At 41.7% G+C, this 26,991-nt stretch overlaps 1 protein-coding gene across 13 annotated transcripts in view; it reads left to right on the top strand.

The window, feature by feature from the left end:
- The window catches only part of KIAA1217 (KIAA1217 ortholog), a 371,380-nt gene that overhangs the window by 173,612 nt on the left and 170,777 nt on the right, over positions 1–26,991 (top strand). For 3 of the 13 annotated variants that reach the window (XR_012658855.1, XR_012658854.1, XM_075082653.1), the window contains exons 1-2: positions 15,838–16,239; positions 21,285–21,571. Coding sequence is in view for 9 of the 13 variants with exons in the window: in XM_075082653.1 (XP_074938754.1) it covers positions 16,170–16,239; positions 21,285–21,571 (357 nt within the window). In the remaining 4 variants the exon portion in view is untranslated. Of the gene's footprint in view, positions 1–15,837; positions 16,240–21,284; positions 21,572–23,043; positions 25,999–26,991 lie in introns of those variants that run through there. The other 10 variants (XM_075082648.1, XM_075082658.1, XM_075082645.1 and 7 more) reach the window with 7 other exon arrangements.

Here is a 26,991-nt window from a genome sequence, read left to right as displayed (position 1 = left end):
TGCAGAGTCCTACAGTATCTCTGATTTATGCAGCACTGCATTTCATCCTGTGTGGTTGGTTTTGTTCCAGTGGATGAAAGCAGTAGTTGAGGTTAGATGAGGCTTTGCAAGCCTCAGATTTAAATATCAAGAGACTTTTCTCCTGGTCTGAGGGAACATGAGCACATTGACCCCTCAGAGCTGGTGTGAGCCTATGGTACTAAGAGCACGTACATCAAAGAAATAATTTCTCTCAACATGTTTTCAGTGGGAGACTCAGGTTTATGGAGTATAACTTTGTTTTAGATCCAGTTGTAAACTGGCTGGGAACGTTTCTGTTTTGTTTGTCTGTCTCTTTTTAATTTGATTATATATCCTCGGCAGTGGGAGAACTGTCTTACAAATACAGCCAGAGAGACCTCTCTACTCAGCATCTCCCTCTCCTTTGGCACTCCCACTCTTTCTGCTAGCTACAGTGCTAACAGAGTCGGTCCTGGCCTTTCCTGGCTCTGGATTAACCTCACCCTCGACGACAATTTCAGGACCCGCATAGTTACTGCCGAGCAGCGGAGCCGGGGCAGAGCCGCCCGGCCCCCCCGGCGGGGCGCTGCCAGCCCTTCGCCTTTGCCTTCCCTTCCCTTTATAAAATGCCACGCACCGCATCTCAGAAGTACGGGGCAGGTCCTGCGTGGCTGTGACCCGGGTGGGCGCTGCGGCGGGCAGGGCTGCCCAGGAGGGGGCAGCAGCGCACCGGCTGCCGGTCCCCGCGCTGCCCCCTGCCCCCCGCCGCGCTGCCCCGGCCCGGGGTACGGCTTCCGCCGTCACCAGCTGGAGGGAGGGCAGAGGATGTTCTTCTGCATGTTCTTCTTTTGGGGCTCATTTTGTTTTGCTGAGGATGAGAGGAAAATGCACATTTTACAAAGATTTTTTTTTTAAAGTGGTTTCCATGTTGTTAATACCTCTATTGGCAAAGTCTGATTGCTCTGGTCATCTGATTTTCCCTTACTTTCATTAGAAGGCTGTAATTTGAGGCTATGAAGGAAGTTTTGAAACACAGTGGGTGGAGATCAACCTACTTTCTCAGTGCTTTGGGACTTCCCATGGTAGGAAACTGTTTATTTAGTTTTGCAGAAATTGCATGTACTTCATTGGCAGGACGTTGAGCATAGCCATCTGATGACCACAAAGTGAAAAGCTAGGACAAGTCTTAAGACAAAGTAGCAAGACAGGAAGCAATTTCCCTCTCCTTCTGCTGGCTGTGTGCTTTAAGGGACGGCACCTTCAGCGCCTGCAGGTGGGTGCTCGCTTTCCATGTAGATAGTCAGGCTGATGCTGAGCAGCCTTAGCTGTTGTAAACCCCCAGCCCAGCTCTCTGCTTCTCACCAATCCAACTATCCACTCTGTCCAGCTACCAACAGCTTTGAAATCTCAACCTTTTAACTATGCCTTCATCTCTACATACTGCCAGAGCTCTTCTTGATTTGTTTTCCGTGGGGGGCTGTAAGGGTCAAAGTAAGATATTTTGTCAGCAAATATGTTGATGATGATGAGCCGAGAGATGAGAAAAGAAACAGCTAAGCAGGCAGTTGCAGAATGCACGTGTGTGTTTGCGTGAGAGGGAGAAGTGTTACCTTCTCTGCGTGGTGCCATATGCTGCACAGACCTGAGACCCCGGCGCTGCTCAGGAGAGCCCACTGCGTCTACATGGATTGGGGTCAAAGTGTAGAAGGAAGTGCTGTTTGCAACTCTTCTGGCACAGCCGCAGCAACCACTCATGAAGTGTTACGGACAGAAGTTTAAGAGCAGGCTTCATGCTTCGGTTTTCAAAGCCTGGCCAGGAGTCATGCAACAACTCCATCTGGTATGGGACTGCAGGCAGAAATGTAGTGCAAGGGAAAGACAGACAGTCCTCAGCCTTGTAAAATGGTATTTAATGATGGTGAGAGTCTCCTTAGAATATGTTCTGGGTTGGATTGTTTTGTTTCAGGAAAGAAGCATTTAAGAAACTGATTTGTCCAGTCTGCTGGCAGCAAAACAGTATGACAAAAAGTGCTGGGCAAAAATAGAAATAGGGAAGTCTTCATACAGAGAATCTGGAACACGAGTCTAAAATTTAGGATTAAATATATGCTTGGCTCTTCAGGAAAACAGTCTACATGGGAATCACCCACTGCCTAAAACATTGTGGAAATGTTAAAGAGTATTAGAAGATATTGCCATATATACAGTACATTGCCATATATATAGTACATGTTTTCCAAATAAAAAATTAATTTTATTATATTCTCAAAAATATTTAATGAAGTGTGATACAATCCAAAAAGCCATATGTGCAGATGTTTTCAGGAGACCACCACTACCTCCAATGGAGAGCTGCCCACTGAACAATCAGTGCTCTGCTCTGCCTGTGTGTGAGTCACCTCCTGCAACGCTGGCCCTATACGTGTTGGGTATTTAGTCTAATGTGTATGCTGGTTTACAGTCATGGAAAGACATCTCAGGAGAGTAATTCACCCCATCCTAAAATAGGTGTCTAGAAGGTGTGGGATGAGTAACCTTCAGCAGGTTCCTGTTTCACCCCTGTGGTTTAGTAGGTGTGTATCTTACACTAGCTGCTTGTGTTTTTGCTGGCTGAGACTAGGTGAGGTGCTGCAGGTTGGCTTCCCTTCAGAAGAAGGAAGCTCTGGGATTCTTTGGTGGTATCTCAGGAGAAGTCCCATCAACTAGAACATAGCACTCTGATTTTCCCTTGTTTGCCGTGTCAATGTTGTGGATGGGCGTAAACCAGCTCTAGAATAACCAGTGCCTCTGCCAGCCTGCAGCCACCCTTGCAGGCCCGTATGCAGGGGCCCTGGTCTCCAACAGAGGATGGATTTGGCGGCTCTGTTCAAACAGCAGTATGCAAAGATTGCTTATGCAAGGTGGTGTGAACTGTGTGTGCTCCACAACCATGAAGCTTTCGTGGTTTTTTTGTTAACCACTTCAGTTTTTCTGGGTCAAGCGTTACCGAGTTAGATCACTGGATATCATGTCATATGTACATCACTTTGAAAAACAGTATTTATTCATGCAAATTAATGTTTACGAAGAGTCTTCTCCAACATAACCCAGCAGGTCCCTGTTACTGCAGTAGCTCCAAGTGCATGACACTCCTTACTAGTCTGATATGTTTCTGCAGTTAACACAGAAGTACATAATCTCAGGTATGAAACTGCCATTACTTTCCTGCAAGTTTGATAATTCAGTAAGAACTGCTTTCTAAAGTACTTGAAAATCTAATGAGATTCTGGATAGGCCTCTTTCAAGTCAGCCAGTCATAACATTCCTCGAGAAATTGCTAGTAAAAAGTTTCTTACTGTGCATAGCTGCTTAATAAAAGGTATATTATTCTTTGCCCTTGAAAAATCTCCTAACACACACAAAAAAAACCCAAAACAAAACCCAAAACACCCTCTCCTGCTTTCTTGGAATAGGAAGGCAGGGAGGTGGTTAGACATCTCAGTAAGGTAAGGAAATAGTAAAAGCAAATATCCGAAGAACTACAGGAACAAAACATCTGATGCCCGCATGGAGAGGTTGTGTGCAGAAGCATGGGCAGATATTCAGATTTCATGCTTCTAATTGAGCAAATTGCCAATGTTCCTGCTGCTACCAGATCCCTGTACTACGCTGTGGAGTACTGTGTGCTGATCTGCACAGTCTTGCCTGCCTTTACCCAGGGTCCAATATTCCAGAAAGATGGGGAAGGATGAGAGAGGCTTGGTTCTACCCTGTGCTTCAGCCTGTGTCATGGCACCTAAAGTCCTCCAGAGTGGCCTCTTGGTAGTGGGGAGTTAATGAGAGACAAAAGATGATCTCAGCCCCCCAGAGCTGTACAGATTGCTTGCTCAGGTTTAGTAGTGTTCTGACACTTGGGGGTAGTCAGAGCTTCAGATGCTGACAACATATAAGATTTACCCTGCATTGTCCACCAACTCCGTGGAATAGCCGAAGCATGGCAAAGTCATCCTCTAGCTTCCACTACACTAACTTTGCTGTGTAGACAACTGTTTAAGGCCATTTTTACAACAAATGAGATATGATTTAACATACTGTATGCCATTCATTCTCTCCCATATCCTCTCTCCAGGAGGAGTTGTCTGTACAATTCTCGCTACACAGCATAGTGTATTTATTAGGTCTGGGGTTGTTATTTTTCTGTTGTAATGTAGTTGTTTCTGTTTCTTTCTGCTTAACATGTATGACAAAGTGTTACTGTCAGCATTAGGGCTTCTTGTACCTTGTCAAGTGTAAAAGCAGCTGTAGCAGGTCAGACCAGAGGTCCAGCCTGGCAACCTGTATCAAATGGTGATGGTTCCCTAGGAAAGAGTAGCGGATCACAGAGAGTACATCGTGATACTTCTGGAATATCCTCCCAACTCCCAGCAATATATGATTACGGGATTACCGAGGATTATGTCCTTTATTTAACAGTGCTCAATGGAATTTTTTTCCCATTAACCTGTTTTTTTATCTTTTTAAACTCTTGTAAACTCAGCAACTCAATTGTCCTACAGCAAGAAGTTCCCCAGCTTAGCAGCACTTCCATAGTGCTCTGTGAAATTAATATTCACATCTATGTATTTTTGAATCATTAGCCTACTTGTTTAATTTGATGGCCCTACAGTCTGTATTGAGAGAGACAATGAACAGTCTTTCCCTATTCAGCTTCTCTCTGTCACTCATGTTTATAGACCTCAAGCAGATGTTTCAGTCATCTGTTTTCAGAATGGAGAGTCCTACATAATTTAGTTGTTCCTTGTACAGATACTGTTCCATAACTTTGATCATCTATGATGCCTTTTTCTTAACGTTCTTATTTCTGCTGTATCTGTTTTGACCTGGAGTGAATTAAAACTGCATGCAATATTAAAAATGTGGGTAGGCTGTGGATTTGTAGAGTAGCATAATGATATTATCTGTCTATTTGCTAGTCTTTTCCTAGCATTTTCTAACAACTATTTGGTTTTTTAATCACTAATGAGCACTGAGCTGAAATTTTCATAAAATGGTTATTAACCTCAAACTCTCTTTTTGAGTGGTAATATTCTGTTCAAAGTCAACGCGCATCAGTTTACGTTTATCTACATGGGATTTCATCTGTCACTTTACTGCCTAGTCAATGAATCTTGTGAAGTCTCTTCTTCATGATCAGCCCTCATCTTTACTTCACTGAATATTGTCACGTTCTCAGCAAGCTCTGCCACCTCACTTGTACATTCTTTTCCAGCTCACTAGAGAGCTGCCTGGACCAGTGCATTCTCTGTGATGCCATTAGTAATCTCCATCCCTTGGGAAACTTGGCAGTTGTTCCTACAGGGTCTTTCCTATCTTTATTCATTTTTTATTGATGGGAGGATCTCCTCTGTTTGGTTCTTTACCAAGGAATGTTGCTACATGCCCTGTGGAAATCCAAGGGAACCATATCTGCTGGCTATCACGTGTCTGTTCTCCCACTGGGTTGGGAAATGAAAATGCAGTTCTTGCTTCTGCTTTCCTCGACCCATATGATCTTGTGTTTCCGATTCTCTCTGCAACATTAAATTACTGATTTCACAAGTCCACATCTGGGTTTTGCTGCTCGCCTAACATGTTGTCCACATGCAATGTGTCAGAGTCCTATTGGGAAGTGACATACACTACTTTCTGAAGTCAGGGTGGGGAGTGTTTATGGTTCTTAGTTTAGCTCCATCAGCAAAAGAAAATTACGAGTGATAGTGCCTCTGTGGCTGAATTTGTGGTTTATTGAAAACTGTGGCAGAGCCCACAAAATGAAGAGAGAAAATAATGTGTGATTTTAAATTTGAGCTGTTGGGTGCAGCTGCAGCTTTCAGAAAGCTTTTCAGCCTGGTTCCTGCCCCACTTTCTCCTAGCTTCCTTTTACTGACAAAGGATGCTGAATTGCAACACTGAACACTCCATGGCTTAGGTTTTTTAGCATGCAAACAACTTAGACTTTAAATGGCATCGTTTTGAGCCTAGGTATTATCAGATGTACATTATTTAAGAAGGGGCTGAAGATACAAAAATTTTTCATTATTTTTTTAAATTCGGAATTTGTAGCAATGTACTAGAAGTTTTTTTAAAAATAGGTAAATTATTTAAGCTGTCTGCAAGAGGTTTAATGTTTCTGGTTTATTGAGATGTCACTCCCTCAATGAACTAATAGCCTCAGAATTCACTGTTACTTATCATGTATCAAATAAAGCTGCTATATTCTTACAACTGGTGACAACTTCTGCAAGATGACGGGGAACTTGTCTTTAACCAAATAAAGAATCCCTGCGGTGTGGCAGTCCCAAGCTGATGAAGACAGCTGAGGAACTGAAAACATGCTACCTTTCAACAACCAGTGCTTTATTCATGTCTTGGAAACACTCCTGAGATTTGCATGGAGCTATGCAGAAAAGGTATTTAGTGATGATTTGCAAAGCACTGACACAGTCTTAATGTCTGTGACTAAAATCAAGTACACTGTAAGACAGTGTTGAAAAAGGACCTCATGCTGCCCAGGAGGCCCAGTGTGGCCGCCTCCTCCAGAGGAATATTTCTCAGACTCTTAAAATCAGAAGACCACCCAGTCTTTTCCTTGTAGGGTGTGGAAAACAAACAAATTACTTTGATGGTTGGGAAAAGAAAGTGATTGATAATTACTGCCTGTAGCATTTTACCCCCTTATTGTGGTATTCAGGCTGTATTTTCTGGCTGCGTTCAGGCACTTCTTTAGAAGTGCTTCAGATTTGATTTAGGTGCTTCAACTGATGTCAGACCTGTGAAGCCCTCTGTTCTAATTTCCATTCTGCAGACCATCTTCTGCATTTAGGTTTACTACCATAGTCCTGGAGAGAGAATAGCTCTGGATAGAGCTTCTCTACTGGGACCAGCAATCCTCGATTTGAGCTCTTACAGCAAGACTCCTTGCAAAAACGCAGACTAAAAGCACTGAATGAATACTACTTATGGGTTGCAAACTCATCCTTTCCTTACCCAATGTCCTCTTCCAAGGGCATTCCTGTGTTACTCTCTGCTGTGAGAGAGGATTTATGGGAACTTATAAAACTGAAATGGGGGCATGTAAGTAATACTGTCACCTTGTCTCAAAGAGATTTTGATACTTCTTTCCTTCCAGCACTTTGCCCAGAATTTCCTCCAACTGGTAAAAGGATTTAGAGATCATTCTAGCTGCCGTCTTGACATACTATCTTTTAATTGCAGTTGTAGAGCAAAAAAAAGAAAAAGACAGAAAAAAAGTGTGAATTTATCACTGGACATCATGATGTTAATTATGAAAGATTAAGGCAATAGTATGAAAATCATAAATCACAAAGTTATACTTTTGCAGATGAGTCTTGGAAATCAGAGTATTGGAGTATATGTGTATGCAGTAAAAGGTGTCTATGTCACCAATTAGTATTTAATAACCTTTTCCTCTGGAGTGAAGAAAGCCTGTTATTGTCACTACTTAGTGCCTCTTCCCTATCCTCAGCTATGCTGCATGTAAAGGCATGTGCTATATTATGAGAGATATTTGTATATCTCAGTGCAGACTTGCAGTCTGTAAAGGGAGATAATAATACAATGTCATTTTATGTTGTCAGTGGACAGCTCACCTGTTGAGTCATCATGTTGTCTGGAAAATTTTTGTAAGAAATACAAAACAGTTGGAATTAAATTGTCTTGGGTTATGTATTTATTCATGAGAGAGACAGAGGCTCAACCTCTGAATAAGCTTAAACCTTTTATGACAGCTTTCTGTGCTGACGTTGCTTATTCTTGCCTTCACCCCAGGCAATTTTGTGTGCTTCTTGGAGCCTGATGAGATGGATCATTGTTACTTTTTCTCCCTTTTTATCTTCTGCAAAAGTGTTGCACAGAAGAAGCAGACTTCCCCTTGTAGGAGAAATAAGGTATGACACCAGAGTCATGTCACTGCAGCTCGCTTGGTGCTTGGACATTTTGTCCTTGCCATGCCCAAAGCATGATCTCCCTTTTCGGGAGGAGGTAGCCATGGTCATAGCCTCCCTGTCCAGGCTGTGGAGTGCTCCATCCTCGTACCCCTTTCCCTGGGGGCTCTGTGCTGTCATGCAGCATCCAGCTGCACCGGTGTTTTCTGAGGTAAACTTAGGTCATGTACCCCCTTATTACTGTTGTTATATTAAGTTCAGAATAATGGGCTCTGATAATTCTGCTAGCTGCACTGCAAGGAGAAAATGGGTATACTAGAAAGAAAATAAAGAGAGAAAAAGACTTGTTTTCGAAGATGAAAACTGAAACTGAGGTATAATGCAAGTCTTCAGGAGCTCAGCTGATATGAGTGATTGAGGAGGAGGCTGTGAGGTGGCTTTCTAACCCAGCACAGGTCCTATAGCCCTGGTGGGTCTGGCTGACAAGGGGGGAATAAGTCTGACTGCTGGAAACTGAAGTTAAGTCAACCTTACCCTGAAGAAATAGGAAGCAATTCCTTAGCACTGAGGGTAATTAAACATCAGTCAATTAACTATAACATAGTCTGTGAAATGAGAATGCGTATATTTGCAAAACCATGTTAGTCCAGGTGCAGCAAGAAAGCCTGTATTTACAGGGTTGGTTGTTGCAGGGTGGAGAGTTGTGGAAGTCCTGCTGCTGCTGGACGTGGTGTGCCTGGGCCATCAGCTCCATCACCCACCCTCACGGGCCTGCGTGCTGAAACGCCCTCAAATAACATGCTTGTAGCTCTTGCAGCTCTGTATTAGACAGTGATTATAATCAACTGTCATGCTTCAGCCTTTCAGCTAGTAACGTACAGCATTCAGGAGGGTTTGCCCCCTTCCACGTACCTTGGGCTAGGTATGTTTTGAGGTGCTTTTCTTTTTCTGTTCAGTTTTTTTCATGCATAAGAGAGTGGCTGTGCTGGAGACAGTGGCTGAATGTGTGCACCACATCTCTGAGGTTAGGATAGTTTTGGGGTTTTTTTAAGGTGGATGTCTGATGTGGGAAATTAAAGACAGAGGAAAGAACTTTCCTCAGGGTTAAGTCATTTGGGAGCTTGATGTCCTTCACTTTCTTATGCTGATCATCTGGGTAGATCTCATCACTTGTGTGGCAGGGTTTGAAACAAACACTAGAGCAGATGCAGCGTGGGTATCCTGAGACCAGTAATGTTGTCTTCATCTCATTTAAGTGATTGGCCTTCATGTGAGGACCCCATGTCAAATTTAATGGTTTGTGTTGGGAGGTTGGACAGGATAATTAAATGGTCCATGTTGCCCTAAAGCTGTGAAATCCTAAATACTGATAGTGAATTAATAAGTGTGCATCTCGGCAGAACAGATTGGGCAGGCCTCAGACAGAAAAGAAGTGCCACTGCTGTCAGCTCTGATTGTTTTCTTACTGATCAGCTGTCTTAATGATAGCATCAGCGTGGTCTGGGAAGGTCAGAGAGGCACTTTTGAAGGAAGGGGATGTATATACTGTTGGAGAGGTCATTGATACATTTACATGTTGGAAGTTCTACAGTGGCCCCCTGCTCTTACATCTGCCTTCAGGAGCTGGTGCTCTACAGGTTGTAGAAACAAAAGCTTTACAAACCATGATCTGTGACCGTCCATGCTAGATTAGCAATCGGATCTGCATGGATACAAAGCTGTAAGAATTTATTCTGCTTGTCTTTATCTCTTTTCAAACACTTAGATTGTCATTTGCTGTGTAGTACTGCCTTTGTGGCAGGGGATAGGGAGAAACTGTAGTAAGAGCAATTAAAAATGCCCAACTCATTAAGTCACAGTGGCACTGACCTCTTCCGTGATTTTAGCCTGAGTCTTGGAAAAAAATCTAGTTCTTGCCAGTGACATTGTGAAGAAAAGTCAAATATATGATTGGGTACAGCCCAGAGATGAATAAAATGGATAGTGTTCCCAAAAAAAGTGACTTTTTAAGGAAGGCCATCATCATTAATTTTGTGAATACTGAGGGTTGGCAATACTGGTGCCATTGTGTTAATTTCTAATCATTATTTACTAATTATTTTATTTAAGCCATTCTTTTGTGGTAGAATATTTATCAGAGTTGCCTGTTGATAAGTAAATAGTTTTGGTAATCACAACGTAACTTGAACTATTATTGTATTATTTCTGGACCTAGGCTCCATCAAAGTACACTTTGTATTTCCTATTAATTCACGCAGTCATCTGACAATCATACAAGCTCCATGTGTACTTGGTAAGAGCTGAAATAAAGGATCTCTCATGATTCTTTTAAAGTATAATTGTACTTTGCAGAGAGCAACTCTCGATACCTTTGATCACTAAAGCATGTCACCTCATACATTTACAACCAGATCCTGCAGACATCCATGAAACCAGCAATAGTCAGTGTTTCAGGCGTTAAGTTTATTCTTCTGGCACTGCTAAAAAGTTGGACCAATTTGAATCCAAACTCTCACCAGAGCTCTCTATGAGCAAATTCATCCAAAAGGGAACTTATCAAAACCAAAATGCTTTACACTGGGGAGAAATAGAATTTGAATGTAGAGCAGATGGACTTAAAAGTAACCTTCTCCCCTCCCTTTCCTCCACGTCCCCCAGAAACAATTCCCTACACTGTTCCTTCCCACCCACATATTGCTTTTCATTTGATTAAACTCTAGTGACTGACGTTTCCACAATGTAAGGCACGTTTTCCTCTCACAGAGTTACTTGTTTGGTACCTTACAAAAACAGATGTTTATATTTTTTGTTTCTGTGTTTACAGGGTGATCTATGCCTTCCCATAGGTGATCCTGTATGGGAAGTGTGATGTGTGAAGGGCTGGCCAGGCTGGCAGGCACGAGGAGGAGCTGTAGTGTGCCAGGGTCTTCAGTTCAAAGTTGGCTGTGCTGGTGACAATGTACGAATATCAATGTTAGCTTGGTGTGGTGGGATGACAACGCCAGGGGGGTAGAAAGTCTGAAACAAGGTGTTGCATTACGTACTCAGAAATATACGTTCTGTAAGTATGCTCATTTAGCTCTGCTTCATCTTACCTTGGGCGGCAGGAAGGGAAGTCATGTTAAAGTGTATCAAGTTAGCTTTGTTGGGATTGTCCCAATTTAGAGAGGGAGGTAAAGTTATGGATGAAAGAGAAGAACCACCTTTTATTTTTTCTCCCCACTTTAGTGTTAGCGCTTCTTTGTGATGACCACAGTCCCTTTGTCTCAGTTTGATTTAGGGCATGCACAAGTGTTTACTGCTTTCAGACCTTTTCATTTGTTTAAAAACTCAGAGGGGGAATAAGGAAACGAGAATAAAACTTGGAAAACAGAAAACCTAACCTATTTAAGATGATGTAGGTGTCCAGGTGTCAGAGTTGTGACTTTTGGAGTGAATGAAGGATACTCTGTTACCTGGAGATGCGTAAGGCACTTAAGTGCACAGCGCTTGTCAGCGGGAGGTAGGCTGGGACACTGCATCCTCCTTCATACCTGAGAGCTCAGTGATGCCAAATGGCAGGTGATTATTGCTGCTCCCCAGAGCTCCATCTGAAATGTAATTGGAAAGGTGAATGTATCTTCTGCTTGAATAGCTCATGTTCAACCTCCTAGTGACTCTTTTTAATAGTTGTTTTAGTGATTAAGGCTGGTGGTGGCTCTTGGCACCACTGTCAGTGTCTGAACTTCTTTGGAGAGCTGAAACCTGTAGGTCTGACAAGACACAATGAAATTCTGTTGTGGACATATGTAGAGAGGCTTCTACTCAGTTTTCTTTTTTGCTTCAGCTGGAGTGTTACCATTTCACTCCTTTGGCTAATTTTTCCTGGCAAGTATGAGAGTTCTTAACTGAACTGGAATGGTGAGAGTATAAATATTGAAACTCTCCACAGATTTTTTAACAGCAAAGGTAATTTAATGATAAATAATGCCAGAAGTTGTATTAGATTGTTTGTCATCATAAATTTTAAAATAAAATTCAGATGTTTCCCTTTAATTTAACCACTGAATAGTTTAACCACTATCCTTGCGTTAGAAATAGGACCCAGTTCATTGAAATCCCTTACTAAGCAGATGAGACCAAATGATCATAAAGCCCCCCTCTACATCTTAAAAATCTGTGATTCCTTGTTGTACAATACCAAATAGGTAGACAATTTTAAAATATTGTAAACCTCTTTTCCCTCAGATCTACCTGCATTAATTCATATCCATAGACCTCAGAGATTTTTTTCATTTTGCTTGTACAAGCTAGTGGCTAGTATTAGAACATCTTTGATAATATACTACCTAAACATAGTCCTTTTCTTTTAGGAGTAAATCTGTTTTGTTGCTAGTGGCTAGTATTACATCATCTTTGATAATACGCTATCTGAATGTGGACCTTTTCTTTTAGGAGTGAGTCTATTTTAGTTTTAAGCATTGAGAGACCACACAGAGGACTGCAGTGAACTTGCTGGGCACAAAGAAGAATAGAGATGTGCTCCAATGAATTGCAGCGTTGAAGCTGCTCTCTGCTGGCCGAGGTGGAAATCAGGGTTTCACCACCATCAGTGCTGTTTTTCCAAATTTACTTTCTCCATTTCTGGTCTGACCCGTTGCTAGCGAATGGCCACCACAACTCCCCAGCTGGAGGGGAGGTTTCGTGACCCACTGGAGCATCGTCCTGATGCTCCCCTCCTCCAGGGCAGGCCCAAGCGATCTCTGGCTTTGTAACAGCTTGGAGAGGTGCTGCAGTGTGACCTGCCTGAGTGCTCATTATTCCTCCCAGACTTGTCCTTTACTACTCTGGGACTAATATTTCTTTTGTTTCTGGACTACAGTAAGCTAGACAGTGTCAGGCTGGTTCCTGCAGGGAGCAGTCATGACTTTTTTCTCAGTGGCTACATGATTTCACATGGATGTTGAGACAGGTCATTAATTATGAGATGCTCTTCTGATTTAACTATTAATAATTAACTTCCCAGATTTTTAGTTGTGAATAATTCCTAGAGCCATGGAGTTGTTGTTGTATATTATAAGTTTGACTAATTGAGCGCACCCAGTATTTGTTAATTGTTCCTTTTACGCATATGCTAAACTCAGAATTGCATTGTTTTGGTATTGATGGGTCCAGATCTGAGCACAGTAATTAAAAGGAACCACTGTTATTGTTGATTCCACAGATAAACAAATGCTGATTGCGTGCTGTGAACTGGTTAATCAAGTTTGTTTAACTTGTCGTTAGTGATTCATCCCAGTGACTGTGCTGGGGAGCTCTTTATCTGAGCCTAACAGTATAATGGTTCTGGCTGCCTCCAGTATCTCAGCTGCTAAAGGGTTTCACTAATTCTTTTAAATAGACTTAGGAAACATCTTAAGGAATGGCATTAGTACATATATTAATTAAATCTAGTTTGGGACCAAGGACTTTTCCTTTAAAGTGAGGACACGCTTTGAGACCTTGCTGTCCCAAGTGTTCCCTGTCCTGAGCAGCAGCAGAGGCAATTATGTTTCCTCTGAGGCTGGGTGGGCTCTTTTGTTTTGTTTGATTTGGATGATACTAAAGCGTGCTATGTTTAGGCTCACCTTTTGCCAACGCTCTTTAATCCTGTTCGAGAGACGACTACTGCAGCCACAGAAGTTCCTCTAAGGTGATATTCAGTTTTCAAGTCACATGTCCACAATGAAATAAGCAATTTCTCTTAAATCATTTCTGCATTTTGCTCAGGCCCCTTAGCAGCATCAGCAATACCATTTACTGTCAGTCTCAGCATTGGGAGCATCTTGCTGTGGCCATGAAAGCAACAGTTTCAGACCAGGTTGGCACCGCCCCAAGGGGCACCTGGCTGCTCACTAGGACATGTCAGTGGGGGAGTCAAGAGACCAACTCTTTGCCTTGTGCTCTTGGCTGTGGAAAATAATGGTGCTGGCTAAAAGTCAGTATTGTAACTTTAATTACTTTTTTTTTTAAATCTTAAACTAATCTAGTTTTTTATTTTCCCCCACCATGGATGGAGGTAAGACCTGCTAAAGGGCTAGAGTGCATTGCTTTTGATCTTATTAAGGCTCTTGGTACAAACTATACTGATCTCCAGAACTAACCCTGTTTTTGTACAAGGCTGCAAAAGCACCTTCCTTTCAGGCGTTTGTAGGCAAGTATGTTTTGTGCTTTCCATTGTGTTATTGCAGGATAAGGTCTTTCTAAATGCCCTTAGTTTCCTAACTCTCAATTTCTGAATGCTGTATACAGGTAACGTCTTGGTACATCTTTCACGTTGTTACTTCAGGCAACTGCACTGGCTTTCTTTTCCCATCGGGGGTTTCTGAGTTATTTTGTATTTCTTCAAGTTGGTGGTGTTCAGTGATCACTATTCCTGTAAGAGCCCTCTTCTCCTTCCAGCTGGCCGTGAATATAAGTTGCAAGAGGCTCATCATGCCTGTCCAGACTCAGGAAAACCTCGGTGTTAAAGGCACATTCCTCCATATCACAAAAGGCTACATCAGATAAGTGGGATGGCTGGCCATCACTCCTCCTCCTAAAATAGTCCACAATCAGAATGAGCAGGAGTAACCCCAGGCCAGTAAAAACACTAAGCTAAATACAATGTATATCACACTGTTTTCTTTATATTGCAGGGCAACTATAGGAGTATTCTGTTGGGAGCACTGTACTGCAGGCCTTAAATAGCAGTGCTAATGTTTAGATTGTATTTTCATCTTTTCTGTGTTTTCCATGCCAGATTTCTGGGACCTTTGCCAGGTTCCAAGACCATACAAAATTAATTGTTAGGAAGGAAAAATATTTCTTAAGTGCTAGAGAATATGTATGTCTGATCTAATGAACAATAGTTTTGTTTATTTATCAGTTGTTAATTGTAATTTACTCAAATGATTTTTCTGTCTGCAAGGGGGAGGATTGGGGCATGAGGAGAATGATTCTTCTGAGCTTCTGTATTGAATTTATATATACACAAAACATTTCTGCATTCAATAATCTAAGTAGACAGGATGACATTTCTGCCAGATAGAGAGGTAGAAGGAAACGTAGCGGGATTTTCCTAGCCTGTCTGGACTGGGTGGTTGAGGGGTCATTGCAAGCAATTTAGCTGATGTTATACTGAAGTCAGAATCGAAGAAAGCTTGGAAGACCAGATTATGCTAGGTCTGTTTAAAAAGACATCCAAGATACTAACTGTTATCTGGTGTTACAGTACGAGGTTGATTTAAATGAGAAATTGCATATTTTTATTAATATCTCAGTTATGCTTTGTTCTTAACCTAATTCAGAAGTTGTCCATGGATAAACTTTCTGGTCTTGATGCTGTAACTCAACACTGAGTTTGTTCCACCATCTCTGGCTCTGCATTATGGTTTTGATAGACTGATTCAGTCTGATATTCTCTACTAAATCAACACATGTGGCAGCTGCTGGAATCTGTGGGATTTGATCTCATCCTTTTCAGCCGCATTATTTTTGCCTCGCAGCCCAGTGGATCTACTGATTCTCATGCAGGCTTCTTGCCGCTGATCTGCCAAAAGAGAATTAGTTATATGTTTCTATATGCTTTGCTACTGAGGCTTCAAAATCCCTCTTAATCGAAGTCCCTGCTTACATATTGCTACCATTCATTTTTATTGGCTTCACTAAAGTTGAATTCCTGTATCTTGATTTTTCCCTAATTCATTCTCTGAGCAGCTTGAAAGAATTCAACAGAAAACAAAACCTCAAAGCGCTTATATAATGAATTACTTTTAAACTAGACGCTATAAAAGACAGAGGAGCATTTATCAGGAATGTTTGTGGGCTTGGTGGTTACGAGCTTAAAAAAATATTCTGTGGAAAGGCTTTTGTCCCATGACAGAGATTTAAAAGGCTACGGATTCGGATTCCAGCAGAGACTCAGGCCTGTAATCATGTTTGAAATGTTCCCTTTCATAAGGCTCCCCGGCTGCAGCGGGAAGCGAGCCGGCTAGGGGCTCGCCAGCAGAGAAGCCCATCACCTGTTGGGGCCCAGGGCTTGGGGGGCGCGTCCGGCCGCTGCCGCCCGCGCTGCCCACCATTGCGGCGAAGACCCCGCGCCCCGGCATGGCGGGCGTGCGGGGCGCTTAGGGGGACCCTGCGCTGGGGAAGGGAGGGTTTCCTTTCCCCTCCCCGAGACTGGCGCTGACAGTCCGGGCGCTGCGGCTTCCAAGTTGGAGAGGGGAGCTTGTGCGGTAGGCAGGGACAATGGAGGAAAATGAAAGCCAGAAACTTGAGCTGTGCCTGGCTTGCTCGACAGACAGCAGACAGATGAAGGGTAAGTAAGAGAATCGGGCAAAGATGGAGTTACATTTAAACATGCCCCTGGCTGCTGCTTTTTATAACTGGAGGCAGAATGCATGGGGGAAAAAGCATGTCTTTCTTGTGCTAATGGATCTGCAGATTTCCTTAGTACTCTGACTTTGTGAGTTTAACTTTCTCTCTAGAGAGATTCCTGTCTAACCTTTGAAGCACGGAGCGTGCTGTATTGCTGTCACAGTTTGCCGGCCACTGCCTGGTGCGGAGGGTGCTGCTCCCGCGAGGGGGGGAGAAATAATGTCACGTTCCCTTTAAATGCGCTGCATGCCACCTATGGCAGAGAAATCGCTCTTCTTCCATTAAAGTGGGTTTGAGCTCATCTTTTTCTCAGGATGTCTTTTAAAAGAGGGGAATTCACGGCAGACTGGCACAGGGTTAGTGTACTTTGTGTGAAACTAGTTGGGTTTGTCTTGGCTTCGCTCCAAAACATTAGAAGCGTGGTTTTCACGGCGGGTCAGCTGTAGTGCATTTGTACAATTACTGTTGCACATATTTTGTCTAAAAGCGAATGAAAACTATTTCCTGGTGAGTTCTACGTGGGCTATTCCACGTGGAGCGTAACATTCAGGTAGCATGACAAATACCTAATCTAATCTATGTCTACTGTAGTAGTCATTTGTGGAGCACCTGTGAATATTCCCAGTTCGTGGGCATTGTATTTCTCACAGGCACTTCAGAAAAAGTTGTGTTACTGTGCTTCTGTGGTACAAATAGTGCACGGTCGGGTGCATGTGGTTTTAAAAAAATTGCACAGGTTTACGGGTATGTAGTTGCAGAAAATAGTGCTTAGAGAACTTAGGAGAAAAAATACTCATCTCTTTTTTTTCTTGGGGATTCAATAATTACTTGATGCTCCTTTGATTCATTTTTTAAGTTAAAATACTGGGCAGTGCAAGTCACGTGCATGTCTGTATATGTTTATGTTTAGTGGGACGGAAATCTTCACTTAAAGAATGTGTGTGAATGGGGAAAAAAAAAAGCCTTCAACAACATATTTCATATGTATGGGTTGTGTGAAGCTGCCTGAGATACATGTGGAGCTAGAAAAACAATGGTCTGACCAGACCGATCATGTGATTCCCAAAAATTTTGAATGCTGAAAGCTTATAACCAAGTGTAGTGTTTTGGCCCATATCCAGAATTTGCATTTCAAAGTTCCTTGGAAAGAGAACTAATTGTAAAGACAGTGGAGTAAATTAGAAAAGTTCCAAATAATTTCAAATTTACTGCTAGCATAAATATAATGGAATGGGTTTGACTCATCCTGTTAAAATTGTATTCTTTTTTAAACTTTAAGAATTGAATGTGGTTAGCTTCAAGGCTCAGTTTCATAGTATCAGTACGGGCCAGGACCATACATGTTCCTTTCTGAAATTATTCTGAAAACATTCTTCTCTCATGTCACCTGGGATGCAAAACAGGACTATTAAAATCTTCACAACATTTAAAGTAATAAAGCAAAGTGACTTTCCTGACCTTTGTAGACTTCATGGAGGGTGTGACTTAGAACTGCATACCACCAGGATGTGTTGAAGGACTTTTTTTTTTTTTCTTTTAATTTCCAGCTCACAGCAATTAATCCTTCATTATAATCTTCCTCATAATCCTAGGCATGCAGCTTCTGTGCTGCAGACCTGGGCCTTTCCTGTAGTTCTACCCTCTCCAGTAATGGGTAATTAAGAAATCTTGATATTTGTTTTCAGATCAGAGAAGCAACTCAAGTGTAAGGGTTACTTAAGCCTTTGGATAACCAAAGCCCGCCCCTGTCAATCAGCAAGTCTTGCTTTTTGTTGCCCTCTAGACTTGCTACTTTATTGAACAGAAAGACCTTCAGCTTCCAGCTTCTGAATATGAGGGAGGGAGAGAGGGAGACAAGCTTATCTCATACCTCTGTGTTTTCCATTGGCTTGTCTTTACTCCTTTTCCAAGGAGGGTACTTGCATAATTTAGCCTTTCTCTACTCTTAGCTTTCAGCTCTCTTCTGGGAACCATCAGATGATCGTTCACACATTTCACAGTTATCTGTGGAGATTGATTTGCTAGGCCTATTATCTTCACTTGGAAGATATGGAAAGTTTGCCCACACTGTTATTGAGCAACTCCAGGATCCAGAAAACCTCCCTCAGTTTCTCCTCCCTGTAGCACTGTGGCCCACACAGCAGCTGTGGAGCTTATGTGCCCTGAGGTGCACAGGGGGAGGTGTCACTGTCCCAGCTTTCAAACTCAAACCATCAAAGTCATTTGCCCCTGTCTAGGAAGAGGCCAAGGAAGATTTTTTTCAGCAATTGCTAGGGGAAAGACCCATATTCAAACAAGACAGAGAGTTTGGTTTGCAAAGAAAGTCACGTGCAGCTGTGTGCTGTAATGCCACCGGGATCCTGCTGAATGCCCAGGTCAGCTCACTGGCAAGACTAGCAATTAGTTTGCATAGTTGACATTCCTTTCTTTTCACTGGTATTTATGAAGTATTTTCCAAATATCTGAAAGAAAATAAGAGAATTTGTTGAACTTTCTAATATAGTATAAGAAAAATATGTTATTTTTGACTCCTTCTCAAGTTTTCACCCAATAACAAATTGTGGTAAAACACTTTACTTGATATGTCTCTTTATGTTCCAAATAATTAGCTTTTTCTTAATGTATTGAAATGACTGAGGTGCAGTGTAGGGAAAGACTTTACATGAGAGAGATTTAGGACCTGAAATACACATTCATGAGCGCTCAGTTGTGTTTGTCAGCGTAGGTCTACCTGCCTTCTTGAGGAAGTGCCTGCCACCAATTCAGTGATTGAAACTGCTGCTGTGACCATACTTTAAGGGTTTCTACCAAATTGCTACACTCAGTCACCCACGTGCACACTGACTCCCTCAAGCTCCAAGGAAATCCCTTATTTATATCTGCAGCCTTTGTTCCAACAGCTTCTGGGCTCTTGGTGCAACAAATTAAAGATGGTAAATTCTAGCCAGCCCCATCCCACCTTTTTTTCTTCCAGTGTAAAATCCACTGAAATGACTGTGCAGCTTTCAGGGACTATTTTGACTGAGTGCATCTGGAGTAGCCATGCTTACTTCTTGCAAGCAAAACTCTCCTTTCTGCCACTTTTCTCAAACAAGCTGACTGTACCTGGCAGTTGGTGCTCTGAATTTTCAGTAATCGGTGAAGCTGGATGTTTTTTCAGTTGTGCTTGGAAAAGTTGAGTGTGTGTGTACGTATGTGAGGCTGCTGCTCTAAGATTTAACCAGGATTGTGCTTCTAAGATGGTCTTAGAAGGTGCTGCAGAGATCAGAGATGGCATTTTGAATCTGTGTGAGACTCAAAACTTCCCTGTGAACCAAACTTGTTTCCATAGTTTGTGCTCATCAAAGTGTGGTGCCACCTGCAATCTGGGCTCTTGTGTCCAGTTCTGCTTTCAGGATAGGTTTCCATGAATGCAAACAAGCGGGTGTTGTTGATACTTTGGAGTCCTTGAGCTTTATAGGGAGCTTACAGCAACATGGAAAATCTTTGAGGACCTTCTAGGGTCCAGTCCTGTTGTGAAACCCAAGGGAATTGGTACCTCATGTGAATTGGTGGGGCATCACAGTGGCAGCGACCCCACCAGTGGAGGGTTTGCTTTATTACCAGGGCTTGATGCTACGTGGGACTTGGCAGGCAATCGACAATTCATAACAGAAAGCTGAAAGATCCTCAGCATAAAATCCTGAGGCAAGCGGTAGGCAGGGTGTCAAACTGACTGACTGAACCATAAAACGAAGTGAGTAGGTGCCTGTTTCCAAACAGCAGTGTCATATAAATGGCAGCATGCTGCGGAGACAGTCGCTGGTAGGATAAAGGGCTGCAAGGGGAAATGTGTCAGATGGAGAGAAATAGAGATGTATTAAAAACCTGTAGAGGAAGGAGCTTCCTGCTCTTGGGAGGTGCTGTAAAGAGTTAACACTCACAGGGACGTCTGAGGCTGCCCAGTATAAGATGGGGAAGGCCACATCATACTTGGAGAGGCCTTTTCAATGCTTCCAGTTTTTGGTTTGTTGGTTGGTTGTTTTTTTTTTTTTTTGTTTTTCCTTTGCTGACAAAGGAATGAGGGATTTTTCAAAGGTATTAGGTAACAAGACTCCAGACCACACTTTTTCATACACTAGAGGGTTCGTGTTACACAGTTACCTGAAGATAAGCCAGCACTTACATACCCTCCGTGTCTGCCTATCTCTTTAAAAATGTTGTCATGGTCTTTGGTCTTAAAGTAGATTTTAAGGTTGTAAAATTTAACTGAGATTTTTTTTTCATTTTATATCACACAAAATTCACTTTTATTCTGTTTCTTAAGAAATGGTTTATTGAAAAAGTGATGTAGTATTTTCTAGCCCACTGTCCTGAGACACATAAAATCCAAGGGAGATTTGTGAAATTTAAAACCAGACCACAGTCAGACATCAGGAGAAAAAGCCTCCAAAACCGTCTTATTATTTCATAGGTATTTCAGAGCATGTTGAAAACACACTGAAAAAAAAAAGATTAAGGATTTCAAATCTCCTTGTCATAGGAATTTTATCAGTTGGTATCTTTACGGATACTGGTTACGGGGCCATTAAGTGTGCTGGAGCCTACTGAAGAAACCTGCTTCTTTTTGAGGCAAGCATCCTGTAGATTTTAAAGGTCAAGGAACAAGGGCCCTGTCAGATCTTCTTTTAAGTCACATACTAGTAGAGATGATATAAAAGGAACATCTACTTTAATGACGCTCACTTTTCTGTGAGGCAGTACTGCGTTTGTGTATTAAAAGTATGCGAGTACTGGGCGTAGCTTACCTAAATGATTACTTCTGGGCTGCTTCTTACAATGTGTATATGCCTAATGATGCAGAAAATGCCATTGAACATAACCAGACTTTTAAAAGAAGCTAGCTTTTATATTGATTATTTTCTTTTTCTTATTAATCTGAATGTTGGGATTAAGTTCTTATAATATTCTGGTTTGGGGTTTTTGTTTTTGTTTTTGTTTTTTCAGACCAAGCAAAAACCAATTTGCATGTCACATCACTAGATGATGCAGAATGTCTCCGATCTAAAGTGCTCCTTTCGACCCCAAACAGTCACAATTCTTCTAATTCAAAGTCCACCCGCAACATCCCTCGAAGACATACAGTAGGTGGCCCTCGCAGTTCCAAAGAAATACTGGGAATGCAAACCTCAGAAATGGACAGGAAGAGAGAGGCTTTTCTTGAGCATCTGAAACAGAAATATCCCCACCATGCTACAGCAATAATGGGACACCAGGAGAGACTGAGAGATCAGGTATGAAACTCAAATTCTTATCTAGTTTTTTGTTAAACAGTCCTTATAACTTCTACAAAGTCAAGTGTTACCTCATTACAAAAGTTGAGAGAGTAACAAAGCATTAAACAGATATATTTTTTTTAATATATATAGCTTAAGATTCAGTTGCTCCCTTGAATTTCAAAGAAACAATAATAAAAATGAAACTATTCAATATTACCTTGGAATTGTTTGTTGAAACTGACATTTTTTTTCAGAGCTTGTCAATTTTTATTCTTTTTTTTAGAATATACACAGAGAAAGGGATGAAGGTGAGACTCTTGATCTGACTATATGGGTCTCCGTCTATTTTTCACAGCTGAAGGGAAAATGTGGAACAGCTGTTAACTTCTGTTACACTTTCAGTATTGGCACCACTGCCTGGGAGAAAAGAAAATATCTATAGTTTGTCTGTAGGCTTTAGCTGGCTCTGTTACCCTTTCATTTGCTTTCTTTTCTATTTTTTGAGTCTTTTAATACAAACAGAATGGACTTATCCACAGGTATCTGCCTCCTCCAAGCTGTTTTGACATCCACATGGGTCTGTCAGCAGCGTACCTTAAGGTGGTTTGCTTTTCACCTGCCTCCAATTGCTTTTCAGCAGTGAAAAGTAGATGTAGGGTCAGAGGACATGTGACATGCTGATGATTTCTCAGAGCAGGCAGAGGCCACCATCACACCGACCTTCTGAATTCAGGGAATGCTGTGCAAGGATTTGTTCACAGAGCCTCTGGGCTCTAGTTTAGGTACGATGCTAGAGTTTAATGGGTTCAGCTTTACAGACAATCTGTGTTCTATTTCATAATTCATTTTTTTCAATCAAATAGCAGAATTTAGAGTTCAGGCTCAAAAATCTTGTGCCTGTTATTCTGAGTTTAACAAATGATTGACAGCAAACCTTCTATAAAAAAGGTTTTTTTCTTAGTGTTTTATAGGTAGGTCAGTACTAGCAGCAAATTAATTTGTAAATAAGGAATAAAAACTGATTGGCAAAATACTCTGCTCTGCTATGGGAGTTCTTACCAAGTTCCCAGTGTCTTTTGAAGCCTTCCAAACCTTTGGAGATCTGACCGTTGTTATAGGTTTGAAAAGATTGTCATTTGGTAACTCCCCCTTAAAACTTCTCTTTGACAGAGTTCCTGGAGATCCCAGGTGCCATCACTGCTTTAAAACACAACTGCTAGAATCCATATGTATCCAGCTAAAAATGCGGCGAGACTTAGCTCTAATGAGAATGATCTATTCTGTATTTTTAAACAGCTTCCCTCCTTTCCTTTGAAAGTCTTGATTTTTTTTCTCCCCCCCCCCCCCCCCCCCCCCCCCATCTCTTCTATGAACTTTAGTGACTGTGTGGAATGTGCCGGGTGGTGGATAAAGATAGCATACAAATTAAATAAAGGGGGCAGGAGGGGGGTGAAATCCAGAGATTAGATCTTCTGGTGTCATGTAAATATTTAGTTCCAGTGTTGCAGACACTGCAAACCCAGTTTGAACAGCCTACAGCATTACACCCTACACATTTTGTAATTTGAGCCTTTTCTGAAGGCAATAAATTACAGAAGGAATGCAGTATCTGTTCCTGCTATTTGTTTAAAGTGTGTCATCCTTGCTAATTTATTAGGGTAAAATTCATGTGAATGTCTCCTGCTTCTGTTTTTTGATGATTAGACATTAGGTATTGTATGTAATGAGCGTGAATTTTAAAACAAAATAACTTGAAAATTGCTCTTAGAGCATCACACTATCTTTCTTGGGAATGGGAAAGACTGAAGAATCCATCCATTCAGGATAACTTAAAAAAGATAAACTGAACAGAAACCACATTAAGAACATGCAGAAGTAGGTTATTCCAGGTGATTTTAAGAAATCTGCTTAGCTGAAATGTATCAACAGTATCGCTCATCAGATGCAGGAATAGGTTATTATGGTCATGGCATCACAGTTCAGAGGGGTTATTTCTTACCAGTTGTGTCTTGGAGTGCACCCACATGTATCTGTGTATTTTGCGTATGTGTGTGTTTGTGTGTGTATATATATGTATCTCTGTGTGCGTATGTATATATAGGTATGTGTATATATATGCACAGGTATATGCATATATATTTATATTTGTATGCATAATGCAGGCTTACTTAGCTGCTCCATTAATAAGACCATAATATAATTTTGCTTGAGAGGGTGTGTGTTTGTGTATAGCATACATACTTCCTGGTTTTCCCCTTGTGTAAATATATATGTGTGTAGCAGTAACATAAAAGACAGACAACACACATGTAGTATGTATGTGTATGTAACATATACGCATCACATACAGAATCTATAAGATGTGTGGGAAGACATGAATTGCAATATTATGTTTATTTTCCTCCCTTTTTACTTTCCAACTGTTCTAATATCTGGAAAGTGGAAACACTGTCCATGGTGGGAATTGACCCACTATGGGAGATCTATCAAGGAGAGCAGCCAATGCAACACCATTTTCTAAACTCTATGTCAAGTGGTGCACCTGGAACATCCTGATATTTACAGTCGGGAGATAGTCCCTTGGATATAATGTAATTTGTCTTCCAGGTTGCTCTAAATCCTGTCAGGTCCATAACCAACAGAAACAGGCCAGAAAATCAAGATTGGTAATTGCCTCTTTTTTTGTGGACTTTCTTCTCTTGTCTGTTTTAACCATCAGTATCTGAGCATGGCAAACTGACCCCTGGTTTGCAGCAAATAAACATCAGGAAAAAAATGTTTGATGTTGTCAGAACATACTGTATCACCTCCACCAGCAAGGTCAGCTCTGAATGTCCGTATCTTCCACTATGTATTAATGTTTTCCTCCAGGCTTCGTTTATACAGATAAATCCCTCCATGTATGTGCCTCCTGAGGACCCGTTTCTATTCCTGATAACCTGCCACAAATCAGAAGTTCAATCATGGCCATGTAAAATGCCAGCAGGGATTACTGATGGTTAACTAACATGGTGACCTGAAACCTCCCAGCTGTGCACACAGATCATCCCTTCCCTACCTCACAGGTTTGTTACCCTGTTTGTGATATCTTATTCTGGAAAGGAAAGCTCACAGAGACAGGGGCCGTCTTTATTTGCACAAGGGCCTTGGGATACCGGCACAAGGCAAATAACCCGCAGGTAAGCTGGTTTATGTGGTAAACTAGGTTGTGAGTTTGCAGAAGCTGGGGGTTGCAGGCGTGACATGCCTTGTGCACCCCAAAAAGCCTGCAGGGGAACGCAGCACCCCACAGCTGCAGCCCTCCAACCCACAGCCCAGGGGCTCGCCCTCATGCTGCATGTTTTCCTCCTTGCAAGACAAACCCACAGCTGGGCATCAGAGCTCCCTCCACCTGAAAGCCTGGAAAGCTGAGGAACAAAATATTTTTTCTACAAGAGCTTTGGATACCTTGTCTCTGCCAAGGCTGTCTCATCTGTGTTAATGAAAGCAAGGCACTAACATAATCCCAGAAAAGTTAGAAAGAAAAAAGAGAAAAGGAGGAAAACAGTTGCAGTCTTCTGAAGTTTGAGATGGTGTGAAACATCTGCTGCTAAGCTCATGGCAGGACGTGGTCACTGCTTAGGTGGGGTTGTGGAAAGAGCAGGAACAAGTATAAAAGCTGGGTCAGTGGCTGAGAGGATGAAAAAGAGTTTGCAATTAAGAGGTTAAAATGCTAACCTGGCCATGGGAGGCGGGTAATCCCTGCCCTGAACCTGTTTTACAAGTCACCTCGCTAAAGAAAAAACTTTCTGAGGGGCAGAGAACAAAAATGAGTGTGCAGAAGTTTTTCAGAGCTGGTGCTTTTGAGTGTGCCTTTAGAAAATGAGCTGGAAGATGTGTGCCCCGGTTTTCTTTTGTTGTTGTTTAACTGGGAAATACTCTGGGAGGTGCGGACGGGTCAGTAACAGCTCTAGCGTTTCAGCCAGTGCTCTGTGAAGAACAAATTTATTGGCAAACGAAATTAGATTTCCATCAATTAAAAACAAACAAACAAACAAAAACCCTTCCAGTGCCTGTGCGAGGCTGAGTGGCTAGAAAATGGTAGTTCGGGGTTTTTTTGTTATGCTCAGTTAGGTCTGAACATGACAGGTAACTCTGGCATCTGGGCAGGTGTGGTTAAGGTTACCATGGAGATCCATGATGTCATGCTTGATAGAGCATGTCAAGACAGCTAATCTAACATGTAGATGTTCAGAAAGTCCCATAGGCCAGAACTAAGCTTTATGCAAATAACAAAGTTACACTGCAAAAGGGTGAAAGAAAATACAGCGAAGATATGGCGTGCGTTTTACCTGGCAGCTTGAAAGGATTGTTAGAGGCTTCATCATAAATTAAAACTTTTGGAACTAAAGGAAAAGGATTTCAGACCGTCTCTGGCCTCACCTGTGGAATCTCACATTTCGGTAAATAAACCTTTTTCTCTCTCTGCCCTCGTTGTAAAAAAAAAAAAAAAAAAAAGGTTTTGAAATCATGGAGTTTGCTTCACCACGTTGCTCTTCCTGGCAGCAGGCTGAGTCAATAAAGCAAGTTTTCTGGCATGGCATGTTCCCTTTTCTCTTTCAAAAATGAGTTCTTTATTGAATGAACTGAGAATTCAAAATTATTTGAAAGGCATTGTAATGTATTATGTTGATTATATGAATCATGCTGCAAAAATGTCCTAGGTGGTGTTTTGGAGGAGAAACTAAGAGTAGAGACACTTTATTTATTTGTAGATTATTGCCAGATGTCTCTCCTTTAACTGTGAAAATAGAACCCTAAAATTACAACAGCATTTATTCCAGCATTTGATGTCCACAAAAATACTGAGGCTTTTTTTTTTTTTAATGGATTATAGTATCAGTTGGTTAAACAGACTTTGAGTATATGCTTTGGTATCACAGGGTAATATTGGGGCATTTCTTAATAGATTTTTTTTCTTGAGTAAAACTACATTAGTAAAGGGTAAACATATTTGGAGGTAAAAGTATAGCAACAGAAATGCTATTGGGACTTTTGGGGTTTAGGTATAAACAAAAGGGGATATTTCCAGTCCCTCTGAAGACAGAGTGAAATCCCTGGGTTCTGGGGTTGCAACCACTTTTGTGCTTACATCAGTCAGGACAGATCAAGTAAACACCAGTGTGTAAGGGATAGCCCCCCCGCTGGCACTGCAGTGATATGATAACGGGAAGCAGGTTTGGGGCTGCAAAGTTTAGTTGATTCAAAATACTCCATTTGAAAAGGGTTAGATCTAGGTGGGAAAGGGTGGGGGCTCGCAGTAATTAATGTCTGGGCTTAAAAACGTGAAAAGAGAAAAATCTTAGGTTCTGCCTAAAGACGCCTCAGAAATGTAAACTTGAGAAAAATTTCGGTTCAATGTAAATCCTCAGTAGGATTTAGGGAATGAAGAGGCT

Source organism: Phalacrocorax aristotelis, chromosome 2 (genome assembly GCF_949628215.1).
Source record: "Phalacrocorax aristotelis chromosome 2, bGulAri2.1, whole genome shotgun sequence".
Lineage (NCBI taxonomy): Eukaryota > Metazoa > Chordata > Aves > Suliformes > Phalacrocoracidae > Phalacrocorax > Phalacrocorax aristotelis.
The sequence above is the reverse complement of the archived record's forward strand: the minus strand, read 5'-3'. Positions and strand labels throughout refer to the sequence as shown.